General features: G+C 32.2%; 1 protein-coding gene and 1 long non-coding RNA gene across 3 annotated transcripts; one reads left to right on the top strand and one right to left on the bottom strand.

The window, feature by feature from the left end:
• Nucleotides 1–766: 766 nt before the first annotated feature.
• Nucleotides 767–2,681, bottom strand: LOC127720731 (uncharacterized). Its single transcript, XR_007990967.1, has 2 exons — nucleotides 1,770–2,681; nucleotides 767–1,136 (listed from the first exon to the last, which is right to left on the bottom strand). It is a non-coding gene; the product is annotated as an uncharacterized LOC127720731 (long non-coding RNA).
• An 8,816-nt stretch (nucleotides 2,682–11,497) lies between these two features.
• Nucleotides 11,498–22,549, top strand: LOC127720721 (DNA fragmentation factor subunit alpha-like). Of its 2 annotated transcripts, none has more exons than XM_052227493.1 (5): nucleotides 11,498–11,608; nucleotides 14,302–14,402; nucleotides 16,364–16,522; nucleotides 18,766–18,899; nucleotides 21,778–22,549. In XM_052227493.1, the coding sequence occupies exons 2-5, from the start codon at nucleotides 14,309–14,311 to the stop codon at nucleotides 21,991–21,993; spliced, it is 603 nt and encodes a 200-aa protein (XP_052083453.1). In that variant the 5' UTR covers nucleotides 11,498–11,608; nucleotides 14,302–14,308; the 3' UTR covers nucleotides 21,994–22,549. The 2 variants fall into 2 exon arrangements, with proteins under 2 accessions (XP_052083453.1, XP_052083454.1); XM_052227494.1 differs by lacking the exon at nucleotides 11,498–11,608 and adding an exon at nucleotides 13,077–13,095.
• The last annotated feature ends 104 nt before the right edge of the window (nucleotides 22,550–22,653 follow it).

Consider the following 22,653-nt stretch of genomic DNA (forward strand, 5'->3'; position numbering starts at 1 on the left):
ATAACTTTAAATTCATATAAAACAAATGCGCTACAGAATATGCGTTGCAGAGTATAATTATGCTATATATTTCAATGTAGCACCTATATTAGATATTCAAAACATCGATATCGACAACTAAAAATATGATTATATTGTACATGTTGTACTTTGTAATAATACTGCTCCTTTTTAAAAAAAATTTTTTAACATCGGTTGGTTCATTAACTGTCGATGTACTGATACTCCGGACTGATGATTATATCATGTTATGACGTAATAAATATAAACATAACAGTTTGATAATATTAAAAGCGCCTTAACATTATATTATATATCGCAATATTTTGGAGATATTTTTTTTAATCTCTCTTATGTTTTCTGAAACATTGTTGTTAACTGTAACTTTGAAATATAATAATGTAAAAAACAAATATCAATATTCAAAAGTAAAAAAAAGTGTATCCGTTTATTTCTGTTTCAAGTGTGATTTACAGCTTTGCTGTTTTGTTTGAACTTATGTACATTTACTGTTTTAAAGTAATTAAAATACGGTCAAACAGTTAGTTTATGGACCGCTCGCTCACCTCCTAAAACCTATATTGACCTCAGCTCCGCCACGGTTCATATACTTAAAGGGAGATGACCATCCTGTCCATATACTGTTATTTGATAATCGGCATTAAAATACGGTCAAACATCCAGTTTATGGACCGCTCGCTCATTGTCACGGATAGACGAGAGCTGACTTAGGAGTTTGTACTTACAGATAATAAATGACTACTACTTTAAACAAAATAACAATTTAATTAGGTACAAATTTACAAATATAAATAGATGAAATCAAATGAAATAATACTGTCAAATGTTTAATGAACTGTTCCTTCTTCTTTATATTAAACTATGAAATCTGGATAAACGATACTACGGAATTTTACGTATTTGGTTTTCGGTAACTACACAAAACTGGCCCAACATAAGCGGTGTACACATTACGGCTGCCCTATTGTCTAGACTCGACTCCAAATATTCTATGTTGCCAAACTATTGATGATAAACACGGAACGCCGCACTGTCAACAGGTTTCACCACCATCTGTACTATATCTCCATACTTTACAATACAAAACTACATACACCTAGCCCGCAAACTGGGACCTATTGAAATACATACTGTACGTTAAGATACAATACTATACTTAAGAAATATACATATGTTTATGTATTACACATGTCGCATAAATAATGACAAATACTTAGTACGACTACTTATGTTCAATCTATAGAAAATTATAGCATATTGAATAATGCATTACTTATACACAAATAATTACGGCATATCGTATAATGCCTTACTTTACACAATACAAACTACGGCATATCGTACAATGCCTTACTTTACAAGTCACATAATTGACTTTATTGTATACTATCATTATACAATTACTACACACAATATACAGCTTTTAACGCTGAATATACATTTATGCTTATACGTTGCATATTACTTTACATACTTATGGAGATACATACATCATTGCATTATCGTACGCAAACGTTCCTAAAATACCAAACAATTTCGATACTCGAATATTTACTACAGCCGGAAACATATAACCGTGTTAAACTTTCATTATAATGAACATTAATTAACTTATTACATTTATAAAATAGCAATGTCAAAAATTACAATTACAATTGAAATAATTATTCTATATTTGCGTTGTTGCAGAAAACCGAACACTTTAGAACGAATAATGATTAAATAAATAAGAATAAATTGAATCCTACCTCAGAAATCCAGTGTGTGTGTCCACGCCACATTGTAAACTAACTTTATACAAACATTTCTGACCACACCTTGACTCGTTAAGGTGTTACCTGAGAGTGAATAGTCAGCTCATCAAATACAGGTATCACTGTTACTCAACCCGTTCGACAAGTTTACAGGTAAATGCCCAAGTAAATAGTGGACACTACTTAATTAATTAGATGTAAAATGTGGACATGTATTATACACCGAAGTCTGCAGAATATAGCATTTATAAGATACTGACGTTCTGCAAATCGAAATAGAATTAACAACCAAAATAACAACATATATGTGAGTAAACAAAGTCACCCTGTGACACTCATCTCCTAAAACCTATATTCACCTCAGCTCTGCCTCGGTTCATATACTTAAAGGGAGATGACCATCCTGTCCATATACTGTTATTTGACCATCAGCATCACCAATTGTTTGACTGTAATGTGTATCTTGTTTCCCAATACGATTCTCAAATATGGTTCACAGAAATAAAACGAACATTGGCACCGTACCTTTGTATTTACCTTATTTAAATAATTATATGATAAAATCCCATGGCTTTACTTTAAAAGCCAGCAACCCCAATAACAATCTCATTAAAATCAGCTGTTAGTTTTTTCGCTACGATAATCTCCAAGGAGTGTAGCGTATCACAACATCGGATTTTAATAAGATTGCCCCAATAAATATCCCTGTGAAGATTTATGTTTTAATTTTCATTTGTTTGAGTAAATTTAATGTGTATGTATTGTTAAATGCATTATTTTTGAAAGTGTAACAAGAAACTATGTACATCTGCTTCTTATTCATTGTTATTTATAAATATATCAGCCTGAAATATGATGTTTCCTATACAAACCAAAACTTCTGACCTGAAAAGTGATATTATGTAGGAAATGAGACATGTATTTGAAAATAGTCAAAATGCAGTATTAATCAATTACTTAATTTAATTTATTGTCAGTATATAAGTAATTTTTTATCAAACCCATTTTGGATGCATAAATAACTTCACATTTACAGTAACTATATACCCCATGTTACGAAGTTGTGGAGAGTATATAATGTGTTTGCCTCGTCAGTCAGTCAGTCCACCCCCAGGAACCATTTTTCTAGAGTTTAAGAAAAATATCCACCACTTTTATTTTTATTTTTTTGTCGACGGGATAGAACATTCACGTTTCAGATCCTCTCTCGATTTTGATAAATCATTATGTTTCAACTCATCAAAACCTCGGATGAGTTGATAATTAAAAACAATCAGAAAATAAGGTCCATTTTTGCAGGAGAAGGACTTGTTCAAATATTTGTAATTAGCTCTTGTAGCTGGGGTAGCGCCATCAACTATCATAAGATCTACTTCAAGCCTCCACTCATCAAAACCTCAGATGAGTTCGGTAATTGTAAAAAATCGGAAAATAGGGAAAATTCTTTCAGTAGGGGAAAGTGCAGCCGTGTCCACTATTTACTATATGTGGGGCATGAGGTATGTGAGCTTGCTCACTAATGGTTCTATCATTGCACAGTCAATACATAAAATTGAGAATGGAAATGGGGAATGTGTCAAAGAGACAACAACCCGACCATAGAGCAGACAACAGCTGAAGGCCACCAATAGGTCTTCAATGCAGCGAGAAACTCCCGCACCCGGAGGCGTCCTTCAGCTGTCCCCTATACAAATATGTATACTGGTTCAGTGATAATGGACGTCATACTAAATTATACACAGGAAACTAAAATTAAAAATGATACAAGACTAACAATGGCCAGAGGCTCCTGACTTGGGACAGGCGCAAAGATGCGGCTGAGTTAAACATGCACAGTACTCAGAAAAAGAAATGAGGTATTTGAGTTTTTTTTTCTAAAGAAGTAGAAAATACCAAAGGGACAACTTAAGTCGAAGAAAAACAGACAAAACCATATTGATGGCAGAATACACAACATTGTACACAGACGATTAAAGATTAACCAACACAAACTCCGTCCAAAAACATGAGAAATTTTTTTTTTTTTTTTTTTTTTTTTTTTTTTTTGGGGGGGGGGGGGGGGGGGTCCAAGGTGATCCTGTAAAATGCATGGTAATCTTTAAATTGTCCAGCTGTCCTTTACTGTCAAGGTGAATGCATATATAAATTAAGGAACAACTTATAGATGGTCTGGTGGTAACGTGCTCAATTCGGGTGCGAGCGGTCACGGGTCTTTTCCCCGGTCGGGTCACACCAAAGACATGCAAACTAGTATTTGTTGCTTCTCCGCGTAAAATGCGGCATTTTAGGAGTAAGAGTAGTGAGTGGTCAGATCGGAGTCAGAACAATATGACACATCTTCCTGCGGAGTTTGACATGTGAACCAACTTGTTAAAGTTACGGCTTTAGTAGTGTTGGTCTTATACAGTTCAGGGTTGATATCAATATGACATTAATATGCTTGTGTCCTGATATTCATGTTATATTTGCCAGTGGATGTTAAACACCAATCCATCATCGATCCGTAATTTATTAAATGAAAGCATGAGTGATGTAAAAAAACAATCTAATTAAAATATCGATCTGTCGTAACTAGAGTCAAAGCTTATGTAAGTATAAAGAAATCAGAGATATATTTATTTTAAGTAGATTGATAAAAATAAGGAGAAGTAGTATGATTGTACACGATACAACTCTACACCACTGTCAAACGATGATGTAAACTTATGTTGGTCACCGTACGACCTTCAACAGTGAGCAAAATCAACACCGTAGTGAAACGTCGAAATATGCCCCACGTGAAAAAATGTTAAATAATTCAGAAGAGAAATCTACGGCCTGATCTATGCTAAACAAAATAATAAAAAAAATATAGCAGGCAGCAACCATTGACGATCACTGGTTTACAGGCCCGTGACTTGTGACATGAACGCAAAGAACGTGTTGTCTATAAACGCTCAATATTCCTAACATTAGACATAATTGTTTACCTGCACAACATAATAAAAAAACTATAAAAAAATAAGTTGGAAAGGGTCCGACAGGCATTTACTGAAAGCTAGTTCTAGTTCAACGCCAATTGAACTGATAAATAAACTATTTTTTCTTAGACTTAAATTCAAATCAGTGGACATCCGACGGATTTTAAGACTTTTAAACAGTCAGGAATAAATATGACATTACACATAGCCAAAATACAAGTATCGACAAGATGTAGCATTTATCAAAAATCCGTGTAGTAAAAAATGTTTTCAAGAAATATTCAAACAGCGAACACTTAGTTTAATAACATTTTATTTTTCAAACGTGTACAAATGTCAAATTTACAGCAGAAATGTAGGGATTCGGAGACAAAAAAAAACTTATATAAATCCGTCTACCTTGAACACCTGAAAATAACTGTAAATCTTTTGCCAAACCTATTTAAACCGACAAAATCTCAGATGAGTTCGATAATAAAAAAAATTGAAATATCCTGCTCTTCCTAACACGTCTGTCCCTGACATCAACGTAGATAACGAGTTAATATAAAACCTCGGTATAGAATATTTGACGAGAATTTTCCTTGTACAATGAGTGCTGTAAAATATCGACAAAGACCACGTGGCAGCACGGTAGAAGTAAAATTGTTTACAACTCATTATCAAGTTTCAGGTAAAAAGTAAAGCCAAATAAAACTAACAATGCAGTAAATTTCTCCATTCCAACATCGTGCCGAAGATGATACCATCAATAGTAGAGCTTGAAAAACCATTCGAATGGCAAATGAGACAAAACTCCTTCCAGAAACATTGCTTTTGGTGAGGAAAGAGGAGATGGCATGTGGTAAGACAGTTGAGGGCTTCACATCGTATTCCTACAGCTTGACTAACCAACAAACCCAGATTATACTTTGTAATGAATACCAGATAGGTATAAATGGTAGGTGAACTGCAATTTAAATCTGTTTCAGTGTGTATATCGCATTGAAATGACAAAGATTTACTCGATTGACACTTAATTATGAAAACGCCTTACACTGTAATTGAACCAGATATAGCTTATTATCAAATATGAAAAAATCGTTGATTTTCAATGCTAAATTTTAAAGATGCGAATTTATCAAATTTTAATGTAGTCGGCAAAAAGGAATTTATAAGCTAATGTTCTTACAACTCATTGAACCAACAAGCACTATGTATTCAACTAAGCCAAATACACAGAAAGAAGAAGATGTGTTAATATTTTCCGACAAAAATTACGAGAAAGGAATATTTGCTTGTGACAAAATACTGCTTAATATAATAATTTTGAATGTGTGACTACTTTTTAAATATTTTGAGAAAATATGGGTTTACAAATATTTGAGAACCAGGGTGATCACAATTTCCATCCAAAATGGTTTATTAACATTGACGGTACCATTTTACTGCACCAGATGCGTACATTTCGACAATCCTCAGTGATGTTCGCGGCCAATGTTTAAGGTAAGGTATAAAACAGAGAAAATATTTAGATGATTACCTAAAAAGGTTAAAAGAAACTTATATATCCAGGTTTAGAACTTGAAGTCACTGAACTTATAGAAAGAGATAGATGGGAGACAAGGGAGGTATTATTTACTCAGTAATACTGGAGATGAATACCACTATATACTCAATTGTGCAATTCAATTGATATCAGAAGAACTTTACTAAAACCGTATTATTTAAGCTTAGTAAATGTTAAAATTAAGATTTTTATTCCGTTGTTTTGTGCCCGTAACGGTCTATCACATCTACATCAAAGAATCGTATTGCCGTGGAAAGCTATTGCTGTAGTAACCTTTTATTAATGATTACTATGAAACAAAAACAAGCTTTCGTTCTTTTATTTCTTTTCCCGTATAGTCTTTGAATTCGAAATAAAAACATCACCCTTTTTTATATACAAACGCCACCTTCCGTTTTTTGTTTCATGATATCGAAAATGAAATTCAAATACACTTTGAAGCTTGACTTGAACAACTCCCCGGTCATGTGTGGATAGTATTATAGGGCTTCATAATAATATGGATTCTTATTTTCGTGTCTCATTTATAGAACAGGAACGAGTTGATACATTCACAATGAAGCGATGCAAAATTATTTAACAAACAAAAATTTCTTTTATCCAAACCAAGTTAAATATCAAAGTTTCTGCATCTTTTATTTTACTGTGCATTGATTTGTCTCCCTTCAGTTGTTACCTTCTGAAATAATTGAGCATAATACAAACCATTTCTTTGAACAGATTCCTATATCTGAATTTCGTCCGAAATTTTACTGAATATTTATAGAGAGAATCGACCAACAATAATGCGATAGTTTCTAGGTCAAAGTACTGCTATATGTATAAGTTCGAGTTAAGAAAAAAAAGTATATAACAAAAAATACCAAAAATCCAACAAATAAAACAAGGGGGTAGTTAAACTGAAAAAAGCAAACGCTATCGATCAATGGAACAAGTGAAAAACAACTGTCATTTTCCTGACTTGGTACAGACATTTTCCGAAGAAAATAGTGGGTTAAACCTGGTTTTATAGCTAGCTAAACCTCGTTTGGTATGACAGTTGTTTATGATTCCGTTTATCAGTGATGCTTAGAGCGAAAATAATTGAAATTAAATCAAAAACTTATTCAAAAACTGATCGAAGAGGTAATAAAATCAAAAGAAAAAAGTTAAGATCAGAGTTTTGCACGAGGTAGATATGTTCCTTGATATGAAATAATTTCCAAAATTGTGTAATTGCAAATTTTAATAACTATATCCGTATTTGCATGCCAGTACGGAAACAGTGGCTTCTAGCTAGGCTTGTGATACTCTAGTGGACTAACAAATGTAAAACAATCCAAACGAGAAAACTAACGGCCTGATTTATGAAAATATTAACGAAAACAAATATGATATACAGCAACAAACGACAACCATTGAATTACAGGCTGTTGACTTCGGACAGGCACATACAGAATGTAGCGGGGTTAAACTAGTTTGAAAGCGCCCACCCTCCCCTAACCTTAGACAGTGGTGTAACAGTACAACATAAGAACAAACTATAATATAATGCTCCGCTGGGCGCAGCTTGATACGACCACAGAGGTCGAACCCTGAACAGTTGGGGCAAGTATGGACACAACATTCAAGCTTGATACAGCACTGAATTTGGATTGTAATTAAATATTTGACACAGCCTAGGTTTCTGACACAGAATGAATGTGGTCTAAGAACTTAAAAAAAAATTAATTAACCTATTCAAACTATATCATTATCATTTGCTTTTATATATAAATCAGAAATAACCAATTTAAAATGGAAAATTTTAAAGAAAAAAAAAGAAAAAAAAATCCCCCCCCAAATTTTTTGAACCCCCTTATGATTCATCACCCCCAAACTCAATCCCAGCCTTCCCTTTGTGGTATGGTACCTTGCAGTACAATTTCAGAGAGAACCATACACTTGAACACAAGTTATTGTCTGGAAACTAGAAAAATGCTTGTTTTTTGGCCCCTTTTTGGTCCTAAATTCCTAACTCTTTAGGGCAAATACCCCCAAACTCAAACCCAGCTTTCCCTTTGTGATATGGAACTTTGTAGTACAATTTCATAAAGATCCATACACTTAATAACTTAAGTTATTGTCCTGAAACTAGAGAAATGCTTGTTTTTTTGCCCCTTTTTGGTCCCTAATTCCTAAAATTTTGAGGCAATGACCCCCAAAATCAATCCCAGCCGTCCCTTTGTGGTATGGTACCTTGCAGTACAATTTCAGAGAGGTCCATACACTTGAACACAACTTATTGTCTGGAAACTAGAAAAATGCTTATTTTTGGCCCCTTTTTGGCCCCTTATTCCTAAACGTTTTGGGCAATTACCCCCAAACTCAATTCCAGCTTTCCATTTGTGATACGAAACCTTGTAGTACAATTTCAAAAAGATCCACACACTTACACACAAGTTATTGTCATGAAACTAGAAAAATGCTTGTTTTTTGTCCCTTTTTTGGCCTCTAATTCCTAAAATTTGGGGGCAATTACCCCCAAAATCAATCCCAGCATACCCTTTGTGATATGGAACCTTGTGGTACAATGTCAGAGAGATCCATACACTAACACACAATTTATGTTTGGAAGTTACAAAAATGCTTATTTTTGGCCCCTAATTCCTTAACTGTTGGTACCATAACCCCCAAAATCAATCCCAACCTTCCTTTTGTGGTATTGAACCTTACGGTAAAATTTCATAGAGATCCATTCACTTAAACTAAAGTTAGAGTGCGAAAACCAATGTGTCTTCGGACGACGACGACGACGCCGGACGACGACGCCGACGACGCCGGACGACGACGACGACGACGACGACGACGCCAACGTCATAACAATATACGACCACAAAATTTTTTTGCGGTCGTATAAAAATAAGTTAAAAGGGTTTAACTCATCAGATCGATACAAAGCAGAAATACAGCTAACAGACCGGATGTGACGGTATTTACACATCTCCACAACAAAAAAAGACACTAAGTACAGATCTGAGAGTACTCGCAGCAGTGGCGGATCCAGAACTAACTGGGGCGCTGACTGACCTAAAAGGGGGGCCGCTCCAGTCATGCTTCAGTGATTCCCTATATAATCCACCAAATTTTTCCCACAAAAGGGGGGCCTAGGCCCCCCAGGGCCCCCCTGGATCCGCCTATGCGCAGTTACTGACAGCTAGTTCCAAGCCAACAACAACTAATGAAAAAATCATGCATTTTGTTTCTTTTCGTCGTTTTACTTCTGTCCCTTGGTGTGTTGTTCCTTCACTTATGTTAACGTTGTGTTTGTCCCCTTTGTATCTTCTCCCTTTTTGTGACACAGTATATGAGATATGCTGCCGGTGCTAAATTATTGTACAACTGAGTTACCAAACCAGTTGCAACCATCTTTTGAATTCAGAGGCAGATTAAGGAGGGCTTTTATGGTGCTACAAATATGGTAAATGCAGACTATTTAACATTTCCAACTCCTAGCGTTGCCTAGTCCCCCCCCCCCTTTTTTTTTGAAATCCGTGATCCGCATCTGTAATTAATCCATGGAATCGTGACTCGTGTCATTGAAATGCCTGACGCTTTAGTAAAATTAAGATATAGATCTCTGACTTTGTTATCCTCATACATGTCATATGACTAATCTATACGAGAACACGAGTTAAGATGGACCTGAATTTTAATCCGATTGGGAAAATTCCGTACTTTCAAAGAACTAACCCAATGCAACTACTTGTGTTAATTTTGGCTGTATTTTTAATTGTTTCATGAACATTTCTGTCTCAATTATTGCACATGTCTGGTTTACTTCAACTTTCAAACTTAACTTGAAAAAGGAATTTACATAAATATAATACAAACTATTATCATTCCACTTTTTAATTAAATAATTGCTAAATATAAGTATATGTCAGGACTATACTCAATAACAATAACAGTTGTTTACGAGGATGACCGTACCCGGGGCGGATCCAGCATTTTTGAAGGAAGCGTAATGCGATCATTCATCGCCCCCTCACCCACCCTTTGAATCCGAATCTGACTGTCTTCATGTATTATCCAGTGTTAATAGACTATTCAAAAAGATGATGATTGAAAGTGATATTTTGGTGCAACTTTTCTTTTCTTTTTTATCAATTCTCTATTCTACATATATTCAGAGATTTTGATAGAGATGATAGTTTGGCAAATTTGAAAATGAACATCATTATTCTTAAAGAGATTGTTATAAATTATAACCAAACAAATATGTATGTAATAAAAAAATTAAAAAATAGTCACAAATTTGTATTATATAATTCTAGCTTTTCTTGTCAGGTAGGTTATTTCTTAGTGCATATAAACCATTAACTCCCTTGACAATATAACTTTAGTTATGTCATACTCGTTAAAGGTAAACATAGATGTAAATTTTTCCTCATCAGATATTCTGTTGAAAGATGAGACTATACTCTCTAAAGGGGCGATCCTTTGAAGGTCCTTTTACCGAACGTCGGGATTGGGCCTTATTTTTGTAGGAACTCTGGATTGTGCCTTTATTTTTGCGGGAATTCGGGTTTACACCTATCGGGACTCGGGAATTAAAGATTAATTTGTCGGGACTCTGAGGAATTTGGGATGACACCCCCTTCTAGAAGCCCCTCCTACCCCTTTCTCTGTACTTCTTGAAAATGTTTTTGCCAACGATAAATTTTGACATTTTATAGCAAAGTGAATACATCTCAGTCCAACCTCTCTTCTTCTTCTTAGCGGAAGGATGTTCCATATATGCTTTCAAGGGATACATTAATTTTTATTAATTTACGGTGTCTACCCAGTCCAATATTATTTTATTAATAAATATGGATACCATCAGAGACATATGATATCACGTATCGGTTTTCATCTATCCTTTAGTTCAATCAGAGAATCCCGAAATCCCGGGCTTAAAAACATGGAATCCCGAGGTCCCGAATTTAAAAAAATTTAATATGTTTCTGGTTCAATGTCAATGATGTCCCAGATCTTCAGTTCAATAAAAAAAATATTTTATAATAAGTTTTGAATTTCAGTACGCTTATTTCATTTAGGGCTATTTTTATCATTAAAAGACTAATTTTTTTTCATAAATCTATATATCTTAAGTTCAGCTCATTTATTCCCTACAGCCTAATCAGTCGTGTTTTTTTTATGATTGTTGAATTCCGGCAAAAATTTAGGGTGACATTTCCGGTACGGTCTGATTTTAACACAGATTGTTTTACTTCCGCTTTGATTTCTTTGTTTTTTTGGTTTTGTCTTTTTGCTAGAACTAGAAGTTGAGTTTTCAAGTTGTTTCCTTATTATTTATACAGGTAAATCAATACTGCTTTACACATAAAAAATCTAAATCAAATATGCTTATACTTTCATCCATGCACATCGATAACGTTTTAAAGATAACAATATATATATATATAAGTTCGGTCTTTTACAGCAGGGGAAAGAAGAGCTATTCAAAAAGTCCTTAAAGGCAAAATTTAAACTACAAAAATCCATGTCAGCTTGTAATCCAAGTATTGATACTGCAATCCGTTGATATGATCACACAATCAAACCAAATTTATTATATTGTAGTGAAATCTGGGATACCTTTAAGATTAACTCTGCTGCTTGCAAGAAAAAAAGTGATTATCTATTTGAATTAATTTACATAAATGATTATTTGGAAAAATCACATTTCAGGTATCTAAAATATATTCTTGGTATAAATAAAAAAGCCTCAAATTTGGCAGTGTTATCAGAGGTTGCAAGATTTCCATTTTATTTTTCTGTCATTATATCTATGGTAAAATATGTACACAGGCTTAATAAATTGGACGATGGGTTACTTTATGATGCTTATGTTTGTAATACAATTTTAGATGCAGGAAACATTAATTGTTGGTATTCATCTATGAGATATGTCCTTCAATCACTTGATATACAAAATTTGAATACAAAGCTCAATAAATTAATTAAATTTGTAAAATGTAAACTTTGTAACAGTTTTAAAACATTTTGGGTGGTCAAAAGATCTGATATCTTATCACAAGGTAATAGTAAATTAGAAAATTATTTCAACCTCAAGACTGAATTCGTAAAGGAGGCTTATTTATCAATTAAAGATTTTAATATAAGAAGAGCTATATGTAAATTGAGAATAAGTGCACATGATCTTAAAATTGAGAAAGATAGATATAGTAAAAAATACATAGAGAGAAGTCAGCGTCTATGTCATCACTGCCTATCACATGGATCAAATTCTATTGAAGATGAGACCCATTTCACAGTAAGTTGTCCTTTATATAACGAACAGAGAAAATTATTATGGGATAAAGTAAACAGTTTTTGTAATAATTTTAAAGAATTACCAAAGGATAAAAAATATTTCTGGCTGTTCACAAATGAGCATTTACCAACTCTTATGTGCCTAGGCAATTATATAATTAAGTGTTTAGAAATAAGATCCAGGTGGATACAAAATATATAAAATAATATTTAATTATTATGAAATTATTGTTATAGTTATGTAAGACACATGATGTGTTAGGCTCTGATCCTGTCCATAATATGATAGTTATAGTAGGATCTAGTTTTTCTTTTTTCCAATCATATTGTGCTTAATATTGTTGTAAATGATGCCCTTTATGGGTTCTTGATTAGATTAATAAAATTCTTATCTTATCTATATATATATAATGTCACAGTACCCAAATACGGCAGTTCCGGGATACGGTAGTTAGTTAAATCTATTGTGACCTCCATCACCACGTGACCAAAATGTAGGCATCGTCATTTCCAACACATGTTGAGCAAACGGGTGAACAAGTTTAATTATTATTGCACAAAATATTTGGGAAATTTAAATCTAATAAGCTGGTCACCCTCCCTCAGTCGTATGGGAATTAAGATTACGTAATTACGGAACATTAATTATTTCTATACTAACCTACAGAATGAGGATTCTGAAAGTGCTTAAAACTTTTAAAAGAGCAGGGATACAGGCGCGCCTTCTATCTGGTAAATGACGTCATAAAGGCGTGCGAAATTGACAATCTTTTCCAGTGAAAGACACGATTCCAGAAATGACGTATTGCACCTATTTAGCAAAAATAGCAGCGAAAATCTTACAAGTTTTCTTAGGGACTAAACAATTTGTATTTTTTTAATATTTGACATTACGCACGTCTTTCAAATAGGTGAATATATTTAAATATTGACAAAACGTTCATAGTAAATATCAACAGATGAAGTATTCACCGGAAAAAGTAAAATCTACGGAAACGTCGCCATGCGACGTCCACAAAAGTCATCTTTTAAAAATGAGCAAATAAAATATGTTACGAGCATCCATTTCTTAAGAAATGAATAGTAAGCATGGACTAATGTCAAATTGTTCTGAATATTTGAAGAAATAAAACAAAACATCTGTTATTTGATTTTTAAGGATGTGAATTTAAGCATAGATGCAATTTGGGTACTCCTCATTACAGAATCATTGATCGTTTGGAGGTCGGTTCAAACCCATTTTTCTATAATTCAATATCGATTCAAAATTAAATTGGTGGAACTATATAGTAAATAAGGATAATCTACAAAATAACAAAGAATGGAAACTTTTGTCTGGATCATAAATAAACGTAGGTGAAAAAAACTGTCAAAATAGGTGCAATTTGGGTACCCTCACGTTATATATATATATATACCAGAAAAAAATAAAATTGACTTATGAAAAATGCAGATGAGAGCAACTACGTATACATCATCAGTACATGTAAATCAATTCCAGATATTTGTTAAAAACAAACGTATCCGTGGACTCCGAAATGACTTACAATATTGTCGAAGTGGATGCTATAACATGTATAATAAATAACATGTTTACAGTTTCGAGTTTGCACTTTAAAACAGTTTAATATAGGCAATGACATACATGACATACATGACATAATACATGTATTAGGTAAAAAGGTTATTAAATATAACAAATGAAGTGTTTTATTTGAAAAGAATTTTTATTTTAAAGATTCTCAATGGCTGGTGCCAGACCTTTCAAAATCTGGAACCAAGACAGAAGTGTAAAGAAAGGGATTGTAGCATCTTCTCTTCAAGAACTAGTTCAGAAAGGTATTATAATCATGATAATATAAAAATAAGAAAATGGGGTATATGATTGAAAATGAGACAACATTCCAACAGAGACTAATGATGTAGAAGTTAGTAACTATAAGTCACAGTACTGCCTTAAGAATTACCAAAACCCATACCGCTTAGCAAGTTATAAAAAGGCCCTGACTAGACAAAACAATTCAAACAAGAAAACTATCAACCTGATTAAAAATGGACAAATCAATAGCTCATACATGTATTTCTTTCTGATTGCACCAAGAGTTGATACATTGCTTTTGTTTAATCTGATTTTCAACCTACAATATTTAGGGTATGTTCTATTGGATAATGAAAATTTTATTTCAGAGAACTCAGAAAATAATGAACATAACAAATGTATGATAATAAAGATGCATCTTGTGTTATTAACATTCTATCAAAATATAATTATACTAATTATTTAGAAAAAGTTCAAAGTGGTTGCTGAAAAGTCAACGATGTACTTAAAATTTGAATATAACAATACTTTGGTAGAATAGATTTCCTTAGCAATGTTTCCAAGTATTAAAAATTTTGATGGAATGACAGAACTGTCATATTTACAATTAGAATTGATGGTAAGTTATACTGAAATGTTCATCATTTTCATGACTTCAAAGTATTTATACTGTCTCTTTTTTTGAATTTTGTTGTATGAGAAAGAACTTTAAATAACTTCATCACATTTTCCTTTCAAAAATCAGTAGACAAAACTTTGAGCGTGGTCTTAGAGCAGTTTTCTGATGTAAAAGAAAGATTTTAAAATCATTTTCTATATGTGGGAAATTAAAAATAAACAATGCTAACAAATTCTGGATCATTTAAATAGTTAAAATAAAGGAATCAGTTCTTGAAGTTACACATTTGTAAAAGAAGATAACTGAAGTTAAATTAACATAATTAATGAACCTCAATTTCTGAGCCAGAAGATAAGTTAATGTAAATGAACCACAATGTCTGAAACAGAAGATGAATTAATGAATCTGAAAATGTGAACCAGAAGATAAACTAATAAACCTCAAAATCTGAGCTGGAAGATAAATTAATGAACCTTAAAATCTGAACCAGGAGATAAATTAATGAACCTCAATATTGAACCAGAAGATAAATTTGTTTATTTCTTATACAGCAAAAATCCTGCAATCTGATTGGTTAATTACCCGGGTGTAAATAACACCCCACCCTTGTTCACCCGGGAAAAAATAAAATTTTGCCAAAAATTCCCAAAAATAAAAATTTTGCCAAAATTAAGAAAAGAAAATAATTGCCAACAAAAAAGTACATGTGTATTTGACAATGTGCAGCAATATTGGTGTTGAAAAACTGGAAATTCAATTTTACATCCCGGTTTAAAAATGAGTAAAGGAACACTTCGTTAGAAATAAATTCATTATCTTGGTCAGGGTGTATGAATTTTCTACACCGGTGTAAAATTCTGTACACCCCTGATTACACCAAGATAACTAATAGAACCTCTAAGTCTGAACTATAGAAGATAAATTAATGAATCTCAAAGACTAACGAAAATCCTATGAAATTTTGGAAATATAGACGTGCTCTCATTATGAACTTAATACATGTATATCTTATTAAATTAGAATAGTTGAGAAATGGAGGCTTTGTCTGTAACTTACATGTAGCAACTTTCGCTCGCAGTATAAATATCAGGATTACAGTGGATTCATTAATTTTCGTGAGTACCAATTTTCATGGATTGAGGAACAAATGTATTTTTATAAATATTTGAATTTTTGGTTTTGCCCAAGTCTGCATACAATCTCCTGTGGAAAACTTGAACTTTGTTGAACATTTAAATTTATGGTTAACCTAAACCAACACAAATCCACAAATTGGTATTCCATGAATAATAAAGAATCCACAGTGTGAGAAACAGCTTCAATGAAAAATTTGTAATCAATCATACTTTTTTTTGAATTTAGGTGAAGATAAATTAGGTATAACAAGTACAGATGGGTTACGTGTTGTTATAGCAGAGGATGGAACAGAGGTTGACGATGAGGATTACTTTGTTTTCCTTCCTCATAACTCGACCTTGATGATCTTACCTAAAGGTCAGATGTGGAGACCTGAAGGCATAGGTAGGTATAATAGATCCTGGCCTCTTAAGTTATTTGGTTTTTCTGTCACTTGACTTTGATGATCTGAAATAAATTACCTTAAATCTAAACGTAAAAGTATGTATAAGAGAGGTTTGTAACAAGAATTATACTGTTTCTGCTCCTGCAAACATGACCTTGATTGATAATAAAATTAGACAATCTGATTAAAATACAGATCCCGTGCTCAAGCTTTACTTTCAAGGATCTGAAGACCTTTCCCAGATCCTTGGTATTTGTGGAAAGAAAAATACATTCAGAAATTTGGAGATATATATTTAATTGGTCAAAATAATAGATATCAACATAAAAAGTCGAGCAGAGTGTTGTCAGATTCTTGTAAGCAATACATGGAATCAGGATCTACATTTTATTCAGAATGAACTTGAGATTGATTTGATTGAGTAATACTTAGCATAGATACATAAATGAATAGAAATGTGGGTTATATATGATATCAGTGAGACACAGTCCATCCACATCCACTCAAATTTTTTGTCTTGTATTAGTATCAAACTCAAATGCTTGTCTACTATAATAAACTCAGTTCTTGGATGATTTTCTTTAATTTATGGTGTTCTACAATGACTGTGTTAAATTGTATTCTTCTAGTTAGCAAGAAACCTCAGATTTACAGTATTTTCATAGAAAAGGGCATATAGCTAATACAGAAAAAAGTCCTTTCATTGAATATATTATGTAGAAAATTTAGAGAGAGAACATTTTTCTTAGACACTCTAATTTAGAGCTCCTTGAAATTTGTCATTGGGCAGTACCGTGTGACTTATTTTAAAGTTCATCTCTCATCAACTTCCTGTTTACAAATACATGTACTTTTATATTCTAACTCAAAATGACTTTTTACATTACATTTTTCTAGGGAACTACAAATAGGGCACAGGCTTCCTAAAATATGTTATCAGGTTTCATATAAGCATGATTTATACCCTTCAAAATGTTTTTATTGCTCATCAACTTCCTGATTGTCAATTAATTTATTTATATTATTCTAACACATAATGTCCATGTATGAAATTTTCATCTCATTTTTCTAGGAAAGCTACAAATAACAGTTTCCTGAATTTTGATATCAGGCTTCATGTGAACATGCTTTACTATATATATTATATATATGTCAACATGCTTTACTATATATATTATATATATGTCAACATGCTTTACTATGTTATATAGATGTCAACATGCTTTACTATGTTATATATATATGTCAACATGCTTTACTATATTATATATATGTCAACATGTTTTACTATGTTATATATATATATGTCAACATGCTTTACTATGTTATATATATGTCAACATGCTTTACTATGTTATATATATGTCAACATGCTTTACTATGTTATATATATGTCAACATGCTTTACTATATTATATATATGTCAACATGCTTTACTATGTTATATATATATGTCAACATGCTTTACTATGTTTTATATATATGTCAACATGCTTTACTATGTTATATATATGTCAACATGCTTTACTATATTATATATATGTCAACATGTTTTACTATGTTATATATATATATGTCAACATGCTTTACTATGTTATATATATGTCAACATGCTTTACTATGTTATATATATGTCAACATGCTTTACTATGTTATATATATGTCAACATGCTTTACTATATTATATATATGTCAACATGCTTTACTATGTTATATATATATGTCAACATGCTTTACTATGTTTTATATATATGTCAACATGCTTTACTATGTTATATATATGTCAACATGCTTTACTATGTTTTATATATATGTCAACATGCTTTACTATGTTATATATATGTCAACATGCTTTACTATATTATATATATGTCAACATGTTTTACTATGTTATATATATATATGTCAACATGCTTTACTATGTTATATATATGTCAACATGCTTTACTATATTATATATATGTCAACATGCTTTACTATATTATATATATGTCAACATGCTTTACTATATTATATATATGTCAACATGCTTTACTATGTTTTATATATATGTCAACATGCTTTACTATGTTTTATATATATGTCAACATGCTTTACTATGTTATATATATGTCAACATGCTTTACTTTATATGTGAAGCATTTTGTCCATTGTCCTTCAACTTCCTGTTTACAGCATTCTTTAAGGTATCATTATTGAGCAGTAGCAAGTAGTTCTAATTGTTATACATGACTTGTTACAGGTGAAGTGTCTGGCCATGATGAACCTGATTTTATCGGAGGAGGAACAGAAATCTCTGAGAGGTCCAAAGAAATGATTGCTGGCTTACAGAAGAATATTACTCGCATTATAACACTATCAAATGAAGATTTACAGGTTTGTAAACAACACAAAATGCTTTTAAGCTTACAAACAAAATTATTACTTGCATTATAACACTATCAAATGAAGATTTAGAGGTTTGTAAGTTTAAATAATACTAAATGCTTGCAAGCTTACAGAAAAAATGATTCTGGATTCCTTTTATATTCATTGGGTACCAATTTTTCATGAATTTTCTAGGTATAGGTGAACCACGAATTAAAAAATGATGTTCAACAAAGTAAATATTTTGTATAGGCTAGTAATCACACTTTTGCTAAACAAAGAAATCAAACATCCAGGAACTTACAATTATTCCTCAATCCTTGAAATCCACAAAATGCTTGTGAGCATACTAAAAAAATTATTCACATTATTTTATTGTCTGTATGTAAACAAACAAAATGCTTGCTCATAGTAAAGTTAATCAAAACAATTCCCTTTGCAATGAAGAACTACAGCCATAAATGATAAAAAATACTCATAAACTTATATGAAAAGGGCATTCTATAGTTATGTTTATATCAAACTATTCATTAAGCAAACCAGCTTGTTGGTTATCAGTGTTCCAGCTAGGATTTCAAAAGGGCAGGGAGCCAATCATGAAAAGGGCACTTTAGCACGATGATTGATATTTCAAAAAGGGCATGTCAAACATTGTCTTATGCTAACTGCAGGGGTTTCAGCTAGGAGTTTTGAGGGGGTTTAGTCACTTTTACGCTAGATGAAAATCAACCTTATTTTGGGTAACAGTATTAAAGGCACCATGCAAGGACGTATATTACTAGCTCAGTCTTCCCTAGAACATTTTTGATGCATGGTAGGTCTAAGGTTAAGTTGCAATGCAGAGCGCAGCAGTGTTTTGTAGAATTATTTTTATTTCATTAGTGAAATGAATTGTGCATGTCAGTTAAAATACTACACTAGATCTGCAATACAGTCAGGAACAATACCTTACATTTTCTCCAGGGGCCAACCTGGATCCCAAAACTTTTTTCCAAGAGCCCAGTAGAAATTTTAAGGCCCTACCAGGGTATTTTTACTTCAGGTACATACTTATTAATAGTCTTGAATGTTCTTATAAAGGCAATAATATATGTTTGAAATGCCTAAAACATGTAGCCCAGTGTTTCTGATTATGATAGAAATAATAAATAAATGAATTATAATAAACCACATTGAGTTTTTCAGAATTAAAATCCATTTAACCATGTCTTTTCAGACTGTTAAACTTATATTTGTAATATTATATATAAAAAATCCCTCCCCCCCCTTTTCCATTTTACACACCCTAGATGTAGAGTATTAAAGTATCAGTTTCACCCCAAGAAAGTATTCATTTTTAATGAAATAATCTTAGCAGTTAATCAAAATGAAAATCTTACTGTCTATAAATAACAATGAAATGTAACTGTTTCTTGTTAAAGGGTTTTCCGAAATTTTCACGCCAAAAAAGCACATGGCTTTCAACAAATGTAAACAAAGCAGTCAATTTGTGATCATGGATTACAGCTTTAATTAATTTAATTTGGATATAGATATTCAATGAAAGGTACAGTCAAGCATTGTTTTTACTTTCTTCTGGATAAAAACTAGTTTAAAAGATTAATTTAAAAAAAAAAATCTTTGACAAATAAACAACAGACGATCTACGGATACATCGAACGCAAATTGTCATCTTTTGAGAAATATTGAAATTGAAATACTGACTGACCGAATTCAATAAGAAAAATTATTACAATGGTCAATTATGAAGTTTAATTAACGGATTAATGACCCATCAGATGTCGATAAGTGGATTATCTGTAATCACAACTTATTACACCTGCTGTAAATGGTAATTAGCTGAGGGTCATAAACTTGTCATAAATATGAAGACAGGTAGAATAATTGTATTTTCATCAAAATATTACGGCAATAAAGGCATGGACTTATGATAAAGGGCAGGGCGTCTTAAAAAGGGCACAGGGTGTCAGAAAAAGGGCACAGGGCGGCACTGGGTATAGGGCGGGCGGACCACCCTGTGAAAACGACTTAGCTGGAACACTGGTTATACCCTTCCGGAGCACCTGAGATCAACCCCAGTTTTTGGTGGGGTTCGTGTTGCTCAGTCTTTAGTTTTCTATGCTGTGTATTGTGTACTGTTGTCTGTTTGTGTTTTTCTTTTTTAGCCATGGCGTTTTCAGTTTATTTTTGACTTATGAGTTTGAATGTCCCTTTGGAATCTTTCTCCTCTCTTGTATCTCGTTTCAATTGTTTCAGATTTTGTCATGTCAGGGCCTTAAATAGCTTACTACATGGTATATGTTTTACTCGTGGTTGAAGGCTGTACAGTGACACATAATTGCTTATTTCCACATCCTTTGGTTTGTTGTAGATACTTGTTTCATTTATTTTTTCTTTGGTAATCAGACCACATTTCTCCTTGTTTTTTTTTTTACAAATTAAATCAATTAACTTAAAGTGATGCAAGCAATTAAGCATTCTTGAGAGTTGACCCATAGTTTTTTATGGGGTTTGAGTCCCTCTATCTTCAGTTTTCTATGTAGTATTTTGTAGACTTGTTTTGTTTTTTTGTTATTTGCAATGATATTGTTGGTTTTTCATCCACTATTATTGTCCTTTTCTGTATCTTCTGACCCTTTTTTTTCACATTTATTTGATCAGATCAAGAATATTTGCAACCATCATTTGACATTTTTAAAAGGAATACATATTGGGGACAGTTATACATCCTTCTTTTTACTTCCTTGACATCTCTTCAGTCAACAGTAGTATTAGAATGTTTGCATATTGCTTTCTTTGGACATATTTTTTGTCTGTACTCTTAACATGAAAATTTTTTTTTTTTAAGTTCAGGTTTAACAATGTGAAATTTTTATTAAATTTTCAGCTGATAGTTGATTTGCCGATAGGTCATTTGGCACTTCTTCTGCAGGACACAGAAAACTATGCAAAAACAGTACAGGAAGCATGTCAGCGCCACCTGGACGAGAGATCTCAGACAACACAAGCATTGGACTTATTACAACTTTACCATAATGCAAGACAAAATAGTCCATTTATTGGAGATGATGAAACTAAGAGACAAAAACTTGCAAATACATAGAATAGAAGACCATACATTACATTCCATTTTCATAGACAATTTTGTGTTCAATATGAAACAATGCTTTTCTAGATGCAAACATTTCTTGATTCAGTGACAGCATATGTATATAATTCACAGAAACTACAACACTTACTGAAAAGATGATTTTCAAATTCATGCATTTTCTATATCACAATGCTTATGTTATTATGTCACAGTAGGAACTGATTGTTCAAATATCTCATTTAAGCCGATTGACCTCAGGTCAACCTGTGTAACTCATTCATAAAAAAAAAACTATAGATATATTCAGAAATTCAATGTCTGTCTTGTTCAGTCTCATCATACTTGTAAATATCTACTGGACCAATCAGATTGTCCAATCTAATGATATTCCCATATGAAATCATGCAACAATCGTTTTTAATAAGTCATATGATGAATACAATGTATTACTGATATGCATTTAAAAGTGCTGGTGTTTTTTTTTTCTATATGATAATATGATAGGAAATTTTATTCAACAATGTGTTTTTAAATTTTTTATAAGAAAATAAAAGTGCCATTTTTTTTTCATGTGTTTTATTTATTTTGTATTTAAGAATTTAAATTGATGAAATACTTCATAAAGTTCATTTAATACTCCTTATGAGTGAATATAATATTACCTTTATGAAT

The sequence above is a fragment of the Mytilus californianus genome, unplaced genomic scaffold (genome assembly GCF_021869535.1).
Source record: "Mytilus californianus isolate M0D057914Y unplaced genomic scaffold, xbMytCali1.0.p SCAF_11, whole genome shotgun sequence".
NCBI lineage: Eukaryota > Metazoa > Mollusca > Bivalvia > Mytilida > Mytilidae > Mytilus > Mytilus californianus.